We start from the raw sequence: 16,466 nt of genomic DNA, 5'->3' as shown, positions 1-16,466 counted from the left end.
GCAAGACGACCAGGGATTGGTCGCCAACGAGGCCAGTTCCTGAAGCGGCTGGGCGAACTCAGGAGTGAAGAAGATGATGGAGAGCAGGACCAGAGCCATGACCGCCACCCCGAAGTCTCTCCAGCTCCTGGGTGGCTCCACAGAACTCCCCAGCTCCTGCTGGACAGGGACGTGAGAAGGCGGCGGCGACGCCACCGCCCCCTCCTGGACAGCAACTTGAGAAGGCGGCGCCAGTACCGCCCCCTCCTGGACAGCAACTTGAGAAGGCGGCGCCAGTACCGCCCCCTCCTGGACAGCAACTTGAGAAGGCGGCGCCAGTACCGCCCCCTCCTGGACAGCAACGTGAGAAGGCGGCGACCCCATCGTCATCGCCACCTCCTGGACAGCAACGTGAGGCGGCATCGGGTCGGTCCCCACTGCCACGTGAGCTTGCAGTGCAGCCGTTGAAACAGCAACGTGGGCGTGGCGCGGTGGCGAATCTGTTTCCAGGGCAACGTGAACCTGAGTAGGCGGAGAGTCAGTCGAAACTGACACGTGGGCGTGTCTCGGGAGCGGGTCAGTTCCGACTGCCGCGTGAACTCTGCTCGCAACAGCCAAAACTGCGACGTGCACTTGAAGTGGCGAGTCCGTTCCCACTGCAGCGTTCACTTGAGATGACGAGTCCGTTCCCACTATGGCGTGCACTTGGCAAGGGGGCGGGTCGGTTTCCACGGCAACATGAACCTGAGCAGGCGGAGAGTCAGTCGAAACTGACACGTGGGCGTGTCTCGGAAGCGGGTCAGTTCCAACTGCCACGTGAGCCTGCCTCAGCAGCGAGTCCGTCGCCGTTGCTACGTCAGCGTAGCTCGGCTGGTTCGCTAATCCTTGCCGGACCTGGGCCGTGAGAGCCGCCAATTCGGCGCTCTGCCTCTCTATCTGCGCCCGCATTTCGCGACAGAACGCCTCGTGGTTTGGCGGCTCCTCCTCCCTCTGGGTTGGAAGCCTCGCCACGAGCTGCGCGTCTGCCGGTCTCGCCGTTGCCGGCGAGGAGTGGGAGGACTGTGTCTTCGTTGCCGCGCAGCGAGAGACACCAGGGAGCGCCTGGCCGGCGCGTCTCCTCTGGCCGCCACGCGGAGGTCCCGGGTAGATGGCCAAGCGGGTTCCCTCGTACCGATAGGTGCACTTGGATCTACCGGGCGAAGTCGCTCGGGTGCTGGAAACGCGGGAAGGCGGGGCAAACTGACTGGGATCAAAAGCCGGGCAAAGAGACTCAAAATCAAAGTCATCGGAGTCGTACTCAGGCAGCCCGGCATACAAATCACGGTCCTCCTCATATTCCGAAAAGTCAGAGTCCAGAAGAATATGAGGAGCCGAACGAGTCGTGTTCGGGACGTATTCGTACTTCGCTGGTGGAGCGTAAGACACGGAATCGGAGGACATCAGGGAGCCTACCCGGATCGGACAGGCTTGGTCCTCCGGCAGACGGTCTACTTTGCGTCGGTCCCGGCGACGCCGGGTCTTTCCTGCTGGGTCCTGTGATGGCTAGATCGTTCTGTCACGATGCAGGGCTCAAGGGTGGACCCAAATGCACGACTCCAGAGACAGCAGACAGTACAGAGGAAACCTTTATTCGGTCCGAGGTCTGAGATCAGGTAGACAGTCCAAACAATTCGTAGTACCAGTACGAATGGGCTTACGAGGGTGGTCAATGAACAGGCGTGGGTCGGTGCACGGAGGTCAGAAGTCGAGAAAGCAGGAGTGCGGGAACGAGGCATGAAGAGCAACGATCTAGCAGAGTAAGAGTCGTTCCCCGGGTCCTATATGTACTGGGTCTAATCAAAGGTCATGAGGCGCAGGTGTGCACCTTCAGATTAGCTGGCCACGCCCAGCCCTGGCTGGAATCCAGGAGCATGACAGCCGGAAACGACGCGTCAAAGTGAAATCCAGTTCTCTGGGAGATTTTGTTGCAAACTATTTTTGCATCTTTGGCAAGAATGGCAGCATCTCCTTCATGTTCACAATTCATCGCCTCTTTCAACATTTGCTGCATTCCCTCTGGAAAAATGAGAACAATGTTTTTACCATAATTTTGTTCTTTGGCTTGAGTGAAGTACTGCATGATCTTTTCCTTGAATCGGCTCTTGTTTATTTCCTTTTGAAGACCAGGGTCTTGTAGACGCTTTTCATACAACTTTCGAAGATCCACAAGAATTTTTGATGGAACTGGTGAGCTTAATAAAGGCTCTAGTCTCATTTTTTTGTTCCTCATTTTAGGATTCATTGGCTACGCCACCCTGGCTTGTCTTCTTGGACCTATGGCGATTTCAGAGCTCAGTGAGTCAGATCAGGTGGTATTTTGCTTCAATGGTAATCACGTCACTGCCAGAAATCTTTGCAAGCAGAGCTGTGTCTTGCAAATCAGTGGCCATTTGCCTGATATTCGCGTCTGTATCCAGAGTTCTGAATTCATGGTGATGACCATCCTCTTTGCAGCAGAAAATGCGTGAGGATTTTGGCTGAATTTTCCAGTATTTTCTACGCTTCTTACCAGTGGCTGAGCCTGGATCATCTAAAGTCTGTTCTCTTTTTCGTTTAGCTCTGTGTAATTTGTCTTTGGCAAATTTTCTGCACCAAGATTTGTACAAGCACAGTTTTTTGGTAATCTTATTTTGTGGAATGCACAAACGTGAGTCAGAAAAGTCTTGTATGGCGCTGTTTTGTCTCCAGTGGCTGGCCCATCCAATGGGCACCCGAGGTCCTCGCTGTTTTTTTGCTGGCAGATGACGCACACACTAAAGTCCATGTTGTGTTTTCATTCCAACCCTGAAACATACAAATAAAAGTACGCATGTAAGATTGAGTATCCTCAGAGTCACTGTTTCGATACAGAAATGAACAATAACCATTGTACAACACAAATCTACCACCAGATACCTGGGCACCTTATGTCAATTTTTTAAAGTTCCAACTTGCCACTTACTATTTCATCATTTCCATCTAATGACAATTTTCCCCTATTCTCAGAGTGTGAAACCTCAAAATTGCATTTTTCCATGAACATGCTCTCAGTATGACCTGTGCATGTGGGGCCAAGCAAAAATTTTAAAATATTTTGGATATCGATAGCTCGGAAAAAATGTCACACTTTTGTCAGATCTGTCCCCATCCGGTCAAAAAAAATCAATGTAATCTGCCTCAGTATTTAATCCACTAACTCATTGGCTCGATAAAAAGAGCAAATAACAGCGTTGACGAAGGACACGCCTGACGACAACACCTCTCTAGTTCAAAGCTATTGGATAGTCATCCGTTGAGCCGTATTTTGGCAATTGGTTTATGATATAGGGCTCATATTGTCTTAGTAAAATCACGATGGAACTGGAATCTCTCCAGTATCGTACATCAGAAAAGCCAATTGATGGAATCAAACGGTGGGTTATCCATTTTAAAGTCCATCTGTGCATAGCTTTTGGTCATACCTTTGAAAGCTTTTCTTAATATGCTGAAATTTGTTTAATTTCTTTAGTAGTTGGGTCTTTAATTTTGTGTATTGCCCTCTGCTTGTTGTTTTCTCAATTTATATGCCAATATTTTGGCTACTTTTCTACATACTTCATAATACCTCTGTTTTAAAACGGTAAATTTCCGTAATCTGTTTTTTAATATCCCTGATTCTCTGACTGATTTTCATTTGGATGTCTTGTGTTTTTTTCCAGGCCTTTCAACTATTTTTCTAGTTTGTTCAATTTTTCTCATTTTAACTTCTCTTGAAGTGCCAATTTTGCAATAATCTTCCCTGTAGCAGCAAATCATGAGAGGGGAGACTTCCCCATTATCATTCTCTGACAAGTATAATCTGATGTCTTCTTGGAGTTCTTCCATTTTTCCTTTAAGTACATTTAAATAATGTTCCAAGCAAACACGTTGTTAATATTTTTCGTCATGGTTTGAAATCATGCAAGACGTCATGGTTTGAAATCATGCATGGCACGGAAGGTTCCCCTTCTTAAACCAGCACATGTCAAGGCCCGTCTTAAATTTGCCATTGACCATTTGGATGATACAGACGAGTCATGGGAAAAGTTTTGTGGTCAGATGAGACCAAAATGGAACTTTTGGTCATAATTCCAATAACCGTGTTGGAGGAAGACGAATGATGAGTTCCATCCCAAGAGCACCATCCCTACTGTGAAGCATGTGGATGGTAGCATCATGCTTATTTCTTGATTGGAATCAGATGCATGACAATTATATTCACATTTGTTCCTACATTTCCCCCCCGTTTATGCTTCATTTGCTGCCACGTTATTTAGAGCAGAGCAAAGCATTGTTCATTGCAGACAGAAACAGTTTTTTTTTTTAATTGGAGCAGAGCAAAGCATTCTACACTTCAGGCAGAAACAGTTTCTTAATTTGAGCAGAGCAAAGTTACCCTCGGACGAAAAAAATAAATAGCGAGTTACGTTAAAAGTCGGTTAAGTGATGGCCTTATGCAGGGAATACAACAACATCCACATAATGCAAGAATAGCTGCAAACACCGCTATAGAAACTAGGACAGAGAACACCAAGTTTTGTATTTGACATTTTTTTTTCCCCACCACTCAGAGCAGGCTGATGTGTTCACACCAGAATGCTCCTTCATCTTGTGGTTCAGGGTGTGGAGGCCCTGAATGCTTCCGTATCGTTACCTAGTTTCTGTACATTGTAACGTATGTAGTTGATTGTCAACATTTTTATTTGGGGTTATTCATAACAAGATTGATTCCCATCTTGCAGCAATCTGGTTAGCCAATTTATACTCATCTGGTACGTCTCTTGGGATGCCAATTGCATCAATCAATGTCAGATTTCCATCTTTCCAAGAGGGCCTTCGCTTTCGGGTAAAACCGAGGGAAGTCCAAAGATGGATGCGCCCATTTGTATATCCTCTGCTGTGGATGGAAACAGAGTCACAGATAAGAGCAGTGAAACCAGTGCACATGTTCCTGATGCATTTATCAGTGTATCATAAAAATTTTGACCAGCACACCACCACCACACATTGCTGCGTGGGAGCAGGTGGGCAGTTTGCAGATGGATAACACGACAGCATGTTTTTTTGAGACTTCCCACCTTAACTCTGTCCCTGTAAAGTTAACACGGGAGAAGTTAGCCAATGGAATATCATAAAAAAATATTGATTTATCATTTACTGCCTTAGTTTTTGGATAAACACAATTCCATTTCTGTCAAGTGGTGTTGGGAGTTGTTTTAGTCATTACCTCCAGGGTACACTGTGTTTGGTTTCCCTTGCACTTGATGCAACTTTAGTTTACCACTTTAGCTGCATTCTACATTAATAATAACCAGTTGTTTCCTATTTGTGAAATACCAGTCACTGCCAAAAAGAAAAATATTCCTCACGCTTCATCGGTTAAAATTATTCAACTCCCTCCATGGTATACGGACTCTTTTGTATGGCATTCGGGTTTAGGGTAGCATTTCACATTTCCATCACTATCCTTAATCACCCTTTCCTGCTGCACATCCTTCTCTTCTCTATTACTCTGTCTGGCCAACCTGGAGAGACCCTTTTCTCCTCCTTTCGTCTCTAACCTGGTGTACTTGTCATATGCTTCTTGTTGAGCCTTCGCCACCTCCTTTGCCCTACGTTGCATCTTAATGTATTCCTTTCGCCTCTCCTCAGTTCTCTGTGTCCCACTTGTTCTTCGTTAAACTCTTTCGTTGTATGACTTCCTATATTTTGGAGTTCCAGCACCAATTCTCCTCCCCTTTTCTGCCAGAAAACACACCAAGTACTCTCCTGCCTGTCTCTCTGATCACCTTGGCTGTAGTCGTCCAGTCTTCCAGGAGCTTCTCCTGTCCATCGAGATCCTGTCTCACCTCTTTCTGAAAGGCAGCACAACATTCTTCCTTTCTCAGCTTCCACCACTTTGTTCTCTGCTCTACCTTTGTGTTCTTAATCTTCCTACCCAGCACCAGAGTCATCCTACACAGCACCATCCTATGCTGTCGACCTACACTCTGCCTTCCCACTACCTTACAGTCAGTAACCTTCTTCAGATTACTCTCTAATTACAGCATGTATTTAAGCCTTATGTGTTATATTGCTAGTTGCAGTTCATTGCATAAGACTGCATTAGTCTGCACGAGTATGCGAGTCTCTTTTGTACCATTATTTCTTGAAAATAATGTGCATTTTTTTCCGAAAATATTTTCAAAAGTCAATAGAGTGCATTATATTTAGATATGGATGAAAAATAAAAAATACAATCACATTGTATAGACTTATACAAGGTAGATAGAGTGGTAATAAAAAGGTATACATATACATTTTGATATGATATTCGATGTCATATGTTACACATTTATATAAATTACGTTAATGTGCGCCACCAACCTGAACTCTGACCTCCTCATGGGAGCTTTGGATTTTACAATCGTTAGCGTAGCATATTTGTTGCTACTGTACCAAACATCAGAAACGACTGCCTGTGAGTTTGATTTAACTTAAACAAAGACAAAAAAATGTCAACTACAAGGGCTAGTTGTGCAGCCGCTTTTAAAAGAAATATTTCATCGCTGCTCCCAATGTGGCGGCCAAACCAGAAGTAAAACAACGTGACCTGAAACTTCGTAGTATGATCATTTAAAAGAAACGGAATAGCACACACAATTGAAATGCTCACTTTTTTAAAAAGTCCTATTATGCTCATTTCTATGTAGTTTGAGCTCTCGTTTTGTTTGCGACCTGACGCTATGAAGCGCTGCTACAGATTTTAGCCGAATGAAAATCAAAGTGCTAACAATAATGAGGAATAAAGGGAACCAAGACTCTTAATATTAAAAAAAAAATGTTTCCTCACAAATGCCATGGATGGCACAGAAATGACATGCTGTAGGAGCAAGATGGGATCACTGTTCATGAATCCAGGAGGCACCAGAACTGGACCAAGTCATCAATGACTAGTTTGACAGTAATGCACCAAAGGTAGCTACGATGGATATATTTCATATTGGAGATGAACCAGATGCTTCTTTTGAAGTCTTGGCCAATGATATGTAATGTAGTGGATAAACTGCACTATGCACAAACGTTTTATGCACAAATATGTAATGAAAAAAAAATGTTAGTTAATGTTAGTTAAACAGTGTTTATTTATTTAAGACTGTACTACGTGTTATCAACAGTATTAATAAAATGTTATGCCATCTTTGAGCATTTATTTTAGTTAGTTGAGGGATTCTGTTCTGACAATTGCAGGGACCAGGACAAGCGTGTCCTGTCAGTTGTACTGAGATATATATTACCGCTGCTTCAGTTCTTGCAAAAAGATTTTTTTTTTAATGATTGTTGTACAGACGATTTTTTGAAAAACAATACAAGTACAAACAATAAAAGTACAAACTCAGCAAAATAGGAATACAGATAATTCCTAATATTTTGAGCATATGGATAGCAGCAAATTGGTAGTGTGCACTGTTCATTGGTTGAAGTGTTATCCTGATTTTTCTTTTAGGTCAACTTTGGGGGTGCACATTATACTTCAGGACGCATTACACTCAAGAAATTACAGTATTCGCCTCGTTGTCATGGCCAGCGTTCCTCTGCCACCACAGACAAGTCTAGTTAAGTCTTGTTTTTCCTGGTAGTTATCCGACCTCAATTTCTTGTTCATAGATCATCCCTCTTGCCATGTGTTTTTGTGCCTTTGTTGGACAGTTTACCTGTGTATGACCTCTGCCTGGATTAAAATCACCCTGGCAATCATGTCACTGCCTCACTGTCCTGCATTTGGGTCCTCCTTCTTGTCCCAGGTTCAAGACAGAACGAAATGGCCATAACAGGACCCAGCGGGAAAAACATGGTCTGCCTCCCAGCACATTCAGCCTACAAAGCAAGCGTTCCCTCTCCGAGTGGGCTCTTGTCTTTTTGTCCTCTCCTTCCTTGTCACCTGCGCCCCCCACGTGTTATGATTATTCTCCCATTCACTGCCATATGTTTTATTAAACTTGGATTATATAACTGCCTGCCTGATTCTGACTCAGATGTAGATTTTGTCTTTTTCCCTCCCTATTTTTAGTCCAAGTCAATTTGACTCACCTCCCCCCGCCTCAGGCTAAGTCCTCTTCCTCCGACCTTTTCTGTGGCACCCGTTTGGCCATTTATCCAGAACCCCCGTGTGGTGGCCAGTGAAGGCGTCCAAGTAGAGCTCAGCTTTATGCCTCCCACTTTACTCCGCCCAAGCCACACCAAGCAAAGTCCGCCATGAGTCAACTCATTCTATACCACCCATGTTTCCCTGTTCACCTTCCTGAGTCCCTGTGCACTCTGTCCCTCTCATATTCACTACTACCAAGCCTCGTTGGCAGCATGCTGACCTGCCCTGCTCTGCCCCCCTTTCGGTCTACCCCTGGTCGATGTTTTGGTTTTTGTTTTTTTTCCATTGTTTTGTCGCGTCTGGGAGGCCCCATAGCTCAGTGGTTAGAGCATTGGTTTGGTAAACCAGGGGTCATGAGTTCATATCTCACTCGGGACTCTACTCCCCAAGAGGGGTTGCGTCAGGAAGGGCATCCGGCGTAAAAACTGTGCCAAACAAATATGAGCGTTCATCTGAGATGTTACGCTGTGGTGACCCTTAACGGGACAAGCCGAAAGAAACTTACTTTTTTGTTTTGTCCCATCTGGGATCTGTGCCTTGGGATGGGATTCTGTCGGGGGGGGACAAACCCTTATCTCATTTTACATTCCTTTCATGGTGGAAACCCTGTGTCATTTTGAAACTTGGCAGTTGTCCATTTCTCTGAAGTTTCCCAAGAGGCTCAATCGACAGGTGGGTTCCATGACGACTTAGCTGTTTCCATTAGCAACACATCGCAACAAAAAGAACCTGAATGGAAAAGTTTGCGGCAAAACTTGGACTTGGTCTGGAAAGCCGTTAGTTTGGTGGCCCTGCCTCATGGCATATCTTCTCAACTCTGAGCTTCTCACTCTATCTCTAAGGGGGAACCCAGAAACTTTGTGGAGGAAACTAATTTCAGATGTTTGTATTCGCCATCTTGTTTTTTGGGCATATCCCTCAAGTGCATGACCATAAGTAAGGTTAGGAACATAAATCGACCAGTAAATTGAGAACTGTCTTTTCGCTCAGCTCTTTGACCATGACAAATACAAAGGCCAGCTCATTACAGAAGCTGCACCAATCTGTCTATAAATTTCCCACTTCATTGTTCCCTCACTCATTAACAAGAACAGGAGAAACTTGCACTCCAACTCTTGGGGAAGGATCTCATTCCCAACCTGGAGAGGGCACTCCACCCTTTAACATTGAATACCTTGGTCTTAGATTTGGAGGTGCTGATTTTCCATCCCAACCACTTCACACTGAGCTGAGAACTTCTGCAGTGAGAGTTGAAGATCATGGCTTGATTAAGTCAACAGAGCCACATCATCTGCAAAATCAGATATAATACTGTGGTCAGAAAACTGAACTCTGAAATTAAGGTTTTGGACTGGCCAAGTCAAAGTCGGGATTTAAATCCAATTGAGATAATGTGGTCTGATCTTAAATGGGAAGTTCATACAAAAAAAAAAAAGCCCCTGCCGTAAGCGAGCTCGACGCGGCAGCTTTTGCTGAAGCAGTGCCCGGCGGACGCGGCGCCTCGGCCGGGGTGGCTCATTTTCGGCGCCAAGATGGCTTATCACGGCGCCGAGCCAGGCCGCTTTACTGCGTTGTCGTCACACGCGGCTGAGTGCGCCATTGCGGGCAGCGTTGTTCATAGCCACTGCCGTCCGCGAGCCCAATGGAGCAGCCTTCACCGCCGTGCCTGAAGCGGAAGCAGTTCAACGCGCACATCGACACATTTAGCACGGCTGTCATATGTATGTGGATCTTTTGTTACGTTATGAGAGACCGATTACGTGGTCCGCCCCGAGCTATTATTTTTTTTAGTAGCTGTATACACACCTACCTGTCATTTGGAACCCACGAAGCTCTCGTCCTCTGCACCCGTGCAATCCATTTTTCATGTCGAACCGGATCTCTTGGAAACTTACGAAGGCTAAATCCATCCTCCCAAGTGTTCGAGCAATATCCAGCAATGCAACAAGCCAGCCTTTTGGCTAACACGAAGGAACAACGAGCTAGCCTCCCGCAGGTAAAACTAAAAGAAACAAAAGAGTCCGCTGGAGGGCGCTCCTGCCCCATACATCACTTCCTGCTTCTTCTCGAAAAAAATCCCTTGAGAGGATTTTCATGGCGGGAGTTACAAAAATCCATAACGTCAAAATCATGTTTTGTGGTGAAAAAAACGGATGGGTCCATTCCGGTTGCTGTCTTTTCATTAATAACGTACTAAGAATCATCCATTTCATGACTCTTGACTTTTAATGCAGTTTAAAGTGGTTAGTAGTGTGATAATCTGGAGCAATACTTGTCAAACAGGAGTGGCCAGTTATTGGTCAACAGCAAATGTGCAGACAGTGAAGAATGGCGATACTACTCCAGTGAGTACACAAATGTATGATTGACCTAACAGCGATGTCACTGCAATCAAAAGACAAAATTGGTAGCAAGTTACAATAGAATTGTAAGTTTACTTAAAACATCCATCCATACATACATTTTTCGAGCAGGAGTGCTGGAGCCTAGCTCAGCTATCTTTGGCTAGGAGGCGAGCTACACTCTAAAGTGGTTGCCAGTCATTCGTGAGACATTCCCTTAAAACAGTTAAATTTATTTTTTCTCTTTATTTTAAATGTTCAGAAGCAGTTATATTTGTTTTTAAATTATTTTAATCATGTAAAGCACATTGAGTTGTCTTGCACTATAAATGCACTATATAAATTAATTTACTTTGTTGAAGAAGTTAATGGCAGAGGGAAGAAGCTGTTGGAATGTCTGCTAGGTCTTGTTTGCATTGTTCGATAATGCCTACCTAGGGGAAGGAGCTGGAAGAGATGGTGACCAGGATGTGGAGAATTTTGCATGCTCTATTCTTAGTTCTGAAAGCGTGTCCTCAAGGGTAGTGTGGAGGGATTTTTTTTCAGCAGTTTAGATTGTCTAATGCAGTTTGAGTTTGTTCTTTTTTTGTGGCAGCACCAAACCAGACTATAAAGAAAGAACACGATTGATTTGATGACTGTGTAGAACTAGAACAGCTTCAACAGGTCCTGTGGCAGCCCATGCTTGCTCAGATGCTCATTATTACTTGAATACAATATATGGTTTCTTTACCCACCTCTGACAAGAAGTATTTGTCTAAATAGGTCTTGTTGTATGATCCACCGGCCGAATGTGTGCAGCAGTGTTTAATAAACAGTTACACTAAAGTATCTGTTTGATATGGCACACAACACTGAGCAGCGCATTGACATATTGGATGACACCATCACTGGTCTCTGTTGATTTTAGCCTGTGAGGTGGCTAGCTAGCAGCTAGCACCGAGTCGAGGCATGGAAAGTCCCTGCAACAACTCGGTGGGATATATAGGCACTGTAGGCTTTAAGCAGATCAATAATCGCAACTCACACATTTTTAGACATGTAAGATACAGTATGCTTGATGTGCATATGTATTTGAATGATGCGTGATCGTGGAGTGGGGTGTGTTTTCAGCGCTTTCAATGGACATGTCCTTGGTGTTTGAATGCTGAGAGAATGACTCACTTCTACACCATTTCTGAACCCTTATTTCATATACATACTACTAAATACTGTACTTTTATACATTCAAATTTGGCTCGCTTGTTGACAAAATTCTTCGCTAAGGTTTGTTAGACAGTTTGACATTTTAATTTCACAGGGATTTTAAGGTAACATGCCAAATTATTCAGAAGTACCCGTCACAGCGGTATCATGACTTAAGAACTAATGAATTAGATTACTGAAAAAGTAACATTAGTTGGTAAAGTGTTTACTTGTAACACTGTTACTCCTATCACTGCATTTGAGGCACACACAAACAGGTTTCATTGTAAAATGGTGAGCATCCTTCCGTTTAGTGGAATCAATCTAATATCCTGTGTGTATCCATTCCAGGGTGTCAGAGGTTCAGAGCTCCCGTGTTCAGTGTGTGACAGGTTACAGCAACAAGACAGGAAATCACCAGGTCACTCTGCATTATGGCAGCAGCAAACGCCACCTCCACACTTCATCCTACTATTACACTCACAACCCCAACATCACGCACGCCAAGCCAACTAAGAGCTTCCTAAGGTAAGTCTGACAGTTTATTCATTATGCCAAATTAACGTTTTCCAATTCTCAGCAGTTCATTTCAGTCACATGAAGAGATGGGAATTTTACACAATCGTTCTCCTGTTTAGTGGTGGTCGACTGATCTATGTATCAGGGCACAACCTGGACGTAGTACAGGTGCCCCAGATGGTTGTCACTGTGTCTCCTTACGAGTCCATCCAGAAAATTAGGAGTAGCAGAAGGAAGAAACGCAGAAGCGGAGACGAGAAAGTGGAACAGATCAAAATGGCTTCTGATCTAGTTTGCCTGGGAGATCTGCTCTGCTCTGTCAAACAGGTCTGTCTCTATGTCCATTTGCTTCCACTGCCCATTAAAAACCGTATCATTATTTTGTCTTTTTGCATTTCATCAGTTCACAGAACGTTGTGAGGTGAATTCCTCATCCTTGATGCTATGTCGATCCCCTGTGGTGGACTCTTCTGTTTGGCGGTCAAAGGTCACTGTGGAGTTTCTGCTCGACAACCTTCGATTTGATGTTAAGAGTTTGAACTTGCAACCCTTCAGCTATGAGCCCAACCCCATCCTGCGCCCGTTGAATCAGCAGGACCCTCTGAAGGCATATCGCTACAATCCTGGCAGCTTCATTCAACTTGAGGTCAGATAACCTGAAGTTAAATATAAAGGCAGATCTATTCAATCATGGCAAGCTATTTGTAACAACAGATACCATGATCCTACTGTGGATAGTACTTTTATGTGTTTGAAGTACCTGAAAACAGATGTGAATCTGGTGTTTGTTGCAACTTTTTTTCCCGCTGCAAATAAGTGACTTTTTAGCACATCATTAAGTCCATTTATTTTGAAGTTCTTGCTCTGTAAAAATTTTAAAACAAAATTGCATAAAACCAATGCAAAATTGTATAATTTTTATGCATCTTCATTATGCTTTATACTGTATAGGAGTTCTTACTGAAAATGTTGGTGTCTTCATTTGAAACACAGAGCAGTGTCAGCAGGAGAGTATATTGAATATGATACTTTACAATGAATTGTAATCAATTGTATTTTTCTCAGGGGGAAAATTTAGATCTAGCTATTAACAAGGAGGAGGTGCTTGTGTTAATCGGGGAAGGTGTCTGTGCTGTTAAGACACTTACAAGAAACCATCTGTACTGTGAACCGCCACAACATCAGCCTCCATCGGGAACAGATGGGAAGAAACGTGACAGTTCTGACACCCTACCAGAATTCACTGTGAGTCCTCCATAAAATTGCGATTGCGATAACACTTTAAACACTTATTTAAAATCACTTACCCTGTCAAGCAGGGACATTTGATGTAGTTGCTTCTTACTGTATAATGAATGTTTTGTGTTTGCCAGGTCCATATGGGAAATATAAACTTCTCCCTGGGTAAGGTTCAGTATGACAATTTAAGCCTGGCCACCTTTCCCTTGGAAGCTCAGATTGGAGTCGGAGTTGGGGCATCCATTGTGGCACTCATTGTCCTAATCATTGTACTTGTCTACAGGTTTGTAGTTGAAGTGGGAGAAGGCAGACATGTCATGTGTGGTACATAACAGAGATGGGGACTCAGTCACTGCTTTTATGACTTGTGACTTAAAAACTAAAAGACCTACAATGACTCAATGAGTTTTGGACTTGGGATTTCACTGTCCATCCATCCATCCATTTTCTAAGCTGCTTTTCCTCACAAGGGTTGCGGGAGTGCTGGACCCTATCCCAGCTGTCATCGACACTAGTAATGGGCAAATGATAACAAGGCTTTGGAGGTTGTCGCACTTTTCCTGAAGAGGAATGATTTGAAACAATTTTTCAGAGATTGCATCAAAACACCAGTGTCATGTGACCGATGGTTCGAATGTCACTTCGCACTTCATTCCTTCAAAATTTTTTGAAGCTTTCCATTGGCCCATAGTCTTTCAGTGTGTGTCATTGGCCCATGGCGTTTCATTTATTCTTTGGGTTAATCTGTAATGTGTTTTAGATTATGGGGAGAGCACCTACATAGTATGTTGTAATGACTATATAATCATTTGGTATGAATGAACAAAACACTTTAATGACCATCCAGACTTTTCTGAACTTTTATTGCTGTCATGGAAAACAGTCCCAGTGCTTCAGGTGTGCTCTTAAGAGGTTGCTATGGCTTCAGTTGTCCACCTGATGTCACTGTCAATGAAGCCTTGAAGCATTGACTCTCTTTCAACACAATTGTTAAGAAAGCCTTACTGCTTCATGAGGCTTCACTTCCACACCACTCGATTTCACTTGAGATGTGATCGAAGATGTCAGCCTACCATCTCGTCATTTGATTCAGATCTGGCCAAAACGTCTATCACGAAGGTAGATTGATTGACATTCACTTTGAGCAATCCTGGCCTCTTCTGACATGTGACTGAACAGATGCACATAAAGCTGGGTTCTAAATTTAGCAAATATAACATTAAACTTTGTGATTTGAAGAGCTATTCTGCCCAGTGAATTTTGATGATTTTTTTTCCCCCATTTTTAAAGGTCCTGCATTTTGACTGTTTAGACCTCCATAATGTAAAGAAAACAATAATCTGAAAGCTACTTCTTTTTGACCAGGTTTTGCCGCTTTGTCCATATTTGATTAAGACCATCCCCTTTTGTCTGATTGGTTGCGTCAGTGGAGAAGACCACTTGTCACTGCTGTTTCATGTTTGTTGGCAGAGGTTGCTCGGGAGTGGAGAATTAGGCAGAGAGGTTCGCTAGTGATGTAAATGAGCTTGATGAGTTTGAATTACTTGATTTCAGGCTTCTTGGCAGAACGGCCTCCGGAACTGGGGAATGTGTGGATGATTTTAATTCCTATTTAACATTATTACTGAGGCACCAAATACTAGAAAAGTTGGTTTGGCAAAACACAGGATATTTAAACTTGGGATTTAGCTTGATATAATACAAAGTTCAGCGTTGCTGACGATCAAACATTTACTCTCACACCCCACACAAATATAGTTTAAAATGCTATTTTAACAAATGAGTGATCAAATGCATAATGTATTTAACATTTTTTACATTCAGGTAAAAAAACAATACATTGAAAAAAAATTATTTTTAAACAAAGGAAATTTAAAGTAGAAAAAGGGATGTGTTACAAATATGATTTTAAAAATTACACTTCCCAAATGCAACAGGAGTAGGGTCAGCATCAAGATCCCCAAGTTGAGAATTTCTTTAGTCATGGCGGAATCTTGATGAAGCCACATCATGCTCAACCCACAGAAAAGATCCTTTAAAAGCTCATATTTTACAATTGCAACAAAAATGAAAACTACTTATCGCGATAGTCTGTAATGGATAGAGGTTGTAGCCTCCAACAACATGTAACATCATGTTACAAGCAAGTTTCAAGTCACTGGGTGCATGTTATTTCTATATTTGGATCTTCCTAGCTCCTCTATTTACATGCTAGCTCCTCCCACCAGAAATTTCAGTGAGGACCCAGGACATTGACAGTAGAGTGATACAGGAAGAAGGAGGAATGTTAAGGAAATGTGAGACAACCACTCCTCTAGGGTGGCCAACTAGTCAGAGATGAAGAGCAACATTTTTTACTCTGTGACAGCAAAGAGCCACATCATACACATCAAAGAGCCACATCTTGCACATGAACATCATTTCCTCCTCACACACACAGCTTTCCTCGGCCAGATTTATTGTCACACACCAACATGATAACAAGAAAAAGCAACTTCTGCATAGTACCAAGACACAGGCCAGTAATTTTTTTTTAATTGTGTGGTATCTCACACAGGTAAACTACCAGTTTAACCAAGTCTTGTCTTGTATGTTTAATGCATCACTAAAATACTTACATAATTGGAGATATGACCCCAACACTTATCAGGAGCCAAGCTAATGTCTGATATTCTCTGTTCAACAATGTGGCGGAAGAGTTGAAGGTCTGACACCATTTTGGTTTTCAGGACACAAGATTTCAGCGACATCACAGAGGAATTTTTTTAAATAAACCACCCTTCATTGTATGGCTTTTAGGCCCTTGCAGTTTTCCAACCCACTTGATGCATCTGCTTTTCTGTGTGATTTTTCAAAGTGACTAACTTGTGACTGCGAAGTTTAGTCCCTTTTGGAAATTCCAGGTCAATGGTAGCGGTGATTGAGTGAAGTCAAGATTTGACGCTTTGAAATGCGATAATCTGACACAAAGGGCACCGTGACTGGTTGAGAAATTCAGAGGAGACGTCTTCTCAGGGGCTGAGGTCGTCCTCCTCGGG

General features: G+C 43.4%; 1 protein-coding gene across 6 annotated transcripts in view; it reads left to right on the top strand.

Annotated features, from left to right (window-relative positions):
* Nucleotides 1-16,466, top strand: part of plxnb1b (plexin b1b) — a 190,650-nt gene that overhangs the window by 117,817 nt on the left and 56,367 nt on the right. For all 6 annotated transcript variants that reach the window (XR_009796996.1, XR_009796997.1, XR_009796998.1 and 3 more), the window contains exons 19-23: nucleotides 12,022-12,198; nucleotides 12,309-12,516; nucleotides 12,593-12,835; nucleotides 13,255-13,434; nucleotides 13,563-13,711. Coding sequence is in view for 3 of the 6 variants with exons in the window: in XM_061833950.1 (XP_061689934.1) it covers nucleotides 12,022-12,198; nucleotides 12,309-12,516; nucleotides 12,593-12,835; nucleotides 13,255-13,434; nucleotides 13,563-13,711 (957 nt within the window). In the remaining 3 variants the exon portion in view is untranslated. The remainder of the gene's footprint in view (nucleotides 1-12,021; nucleotides 12,199-12,308; nucleotides 12,517-12,592; nucleotides 12,836-13,254; nucleotides 13,435-13,562; nucleotides 13,712-16,466) is intronic.

Source organism: Syngnathoides biaculeatus, chromosome 10 (assembly GCF_019802595.1).
Source record: "Syngnathoides biaculeatus isolate LvHL_M chromosome 10, ASM1980259v1, whole genome shotgun sequence".
Classification (NCBI taxonomy): Eukaryota; Metazoa; Chordata; class Actinopteri; order Syngnathiformes; family Syngnathidae; genus Syngnathoides; species Syngnathoides biaculeatus.
This window is presented reverse-complemented; position numbering and strand designations above follow the sequence as displayed.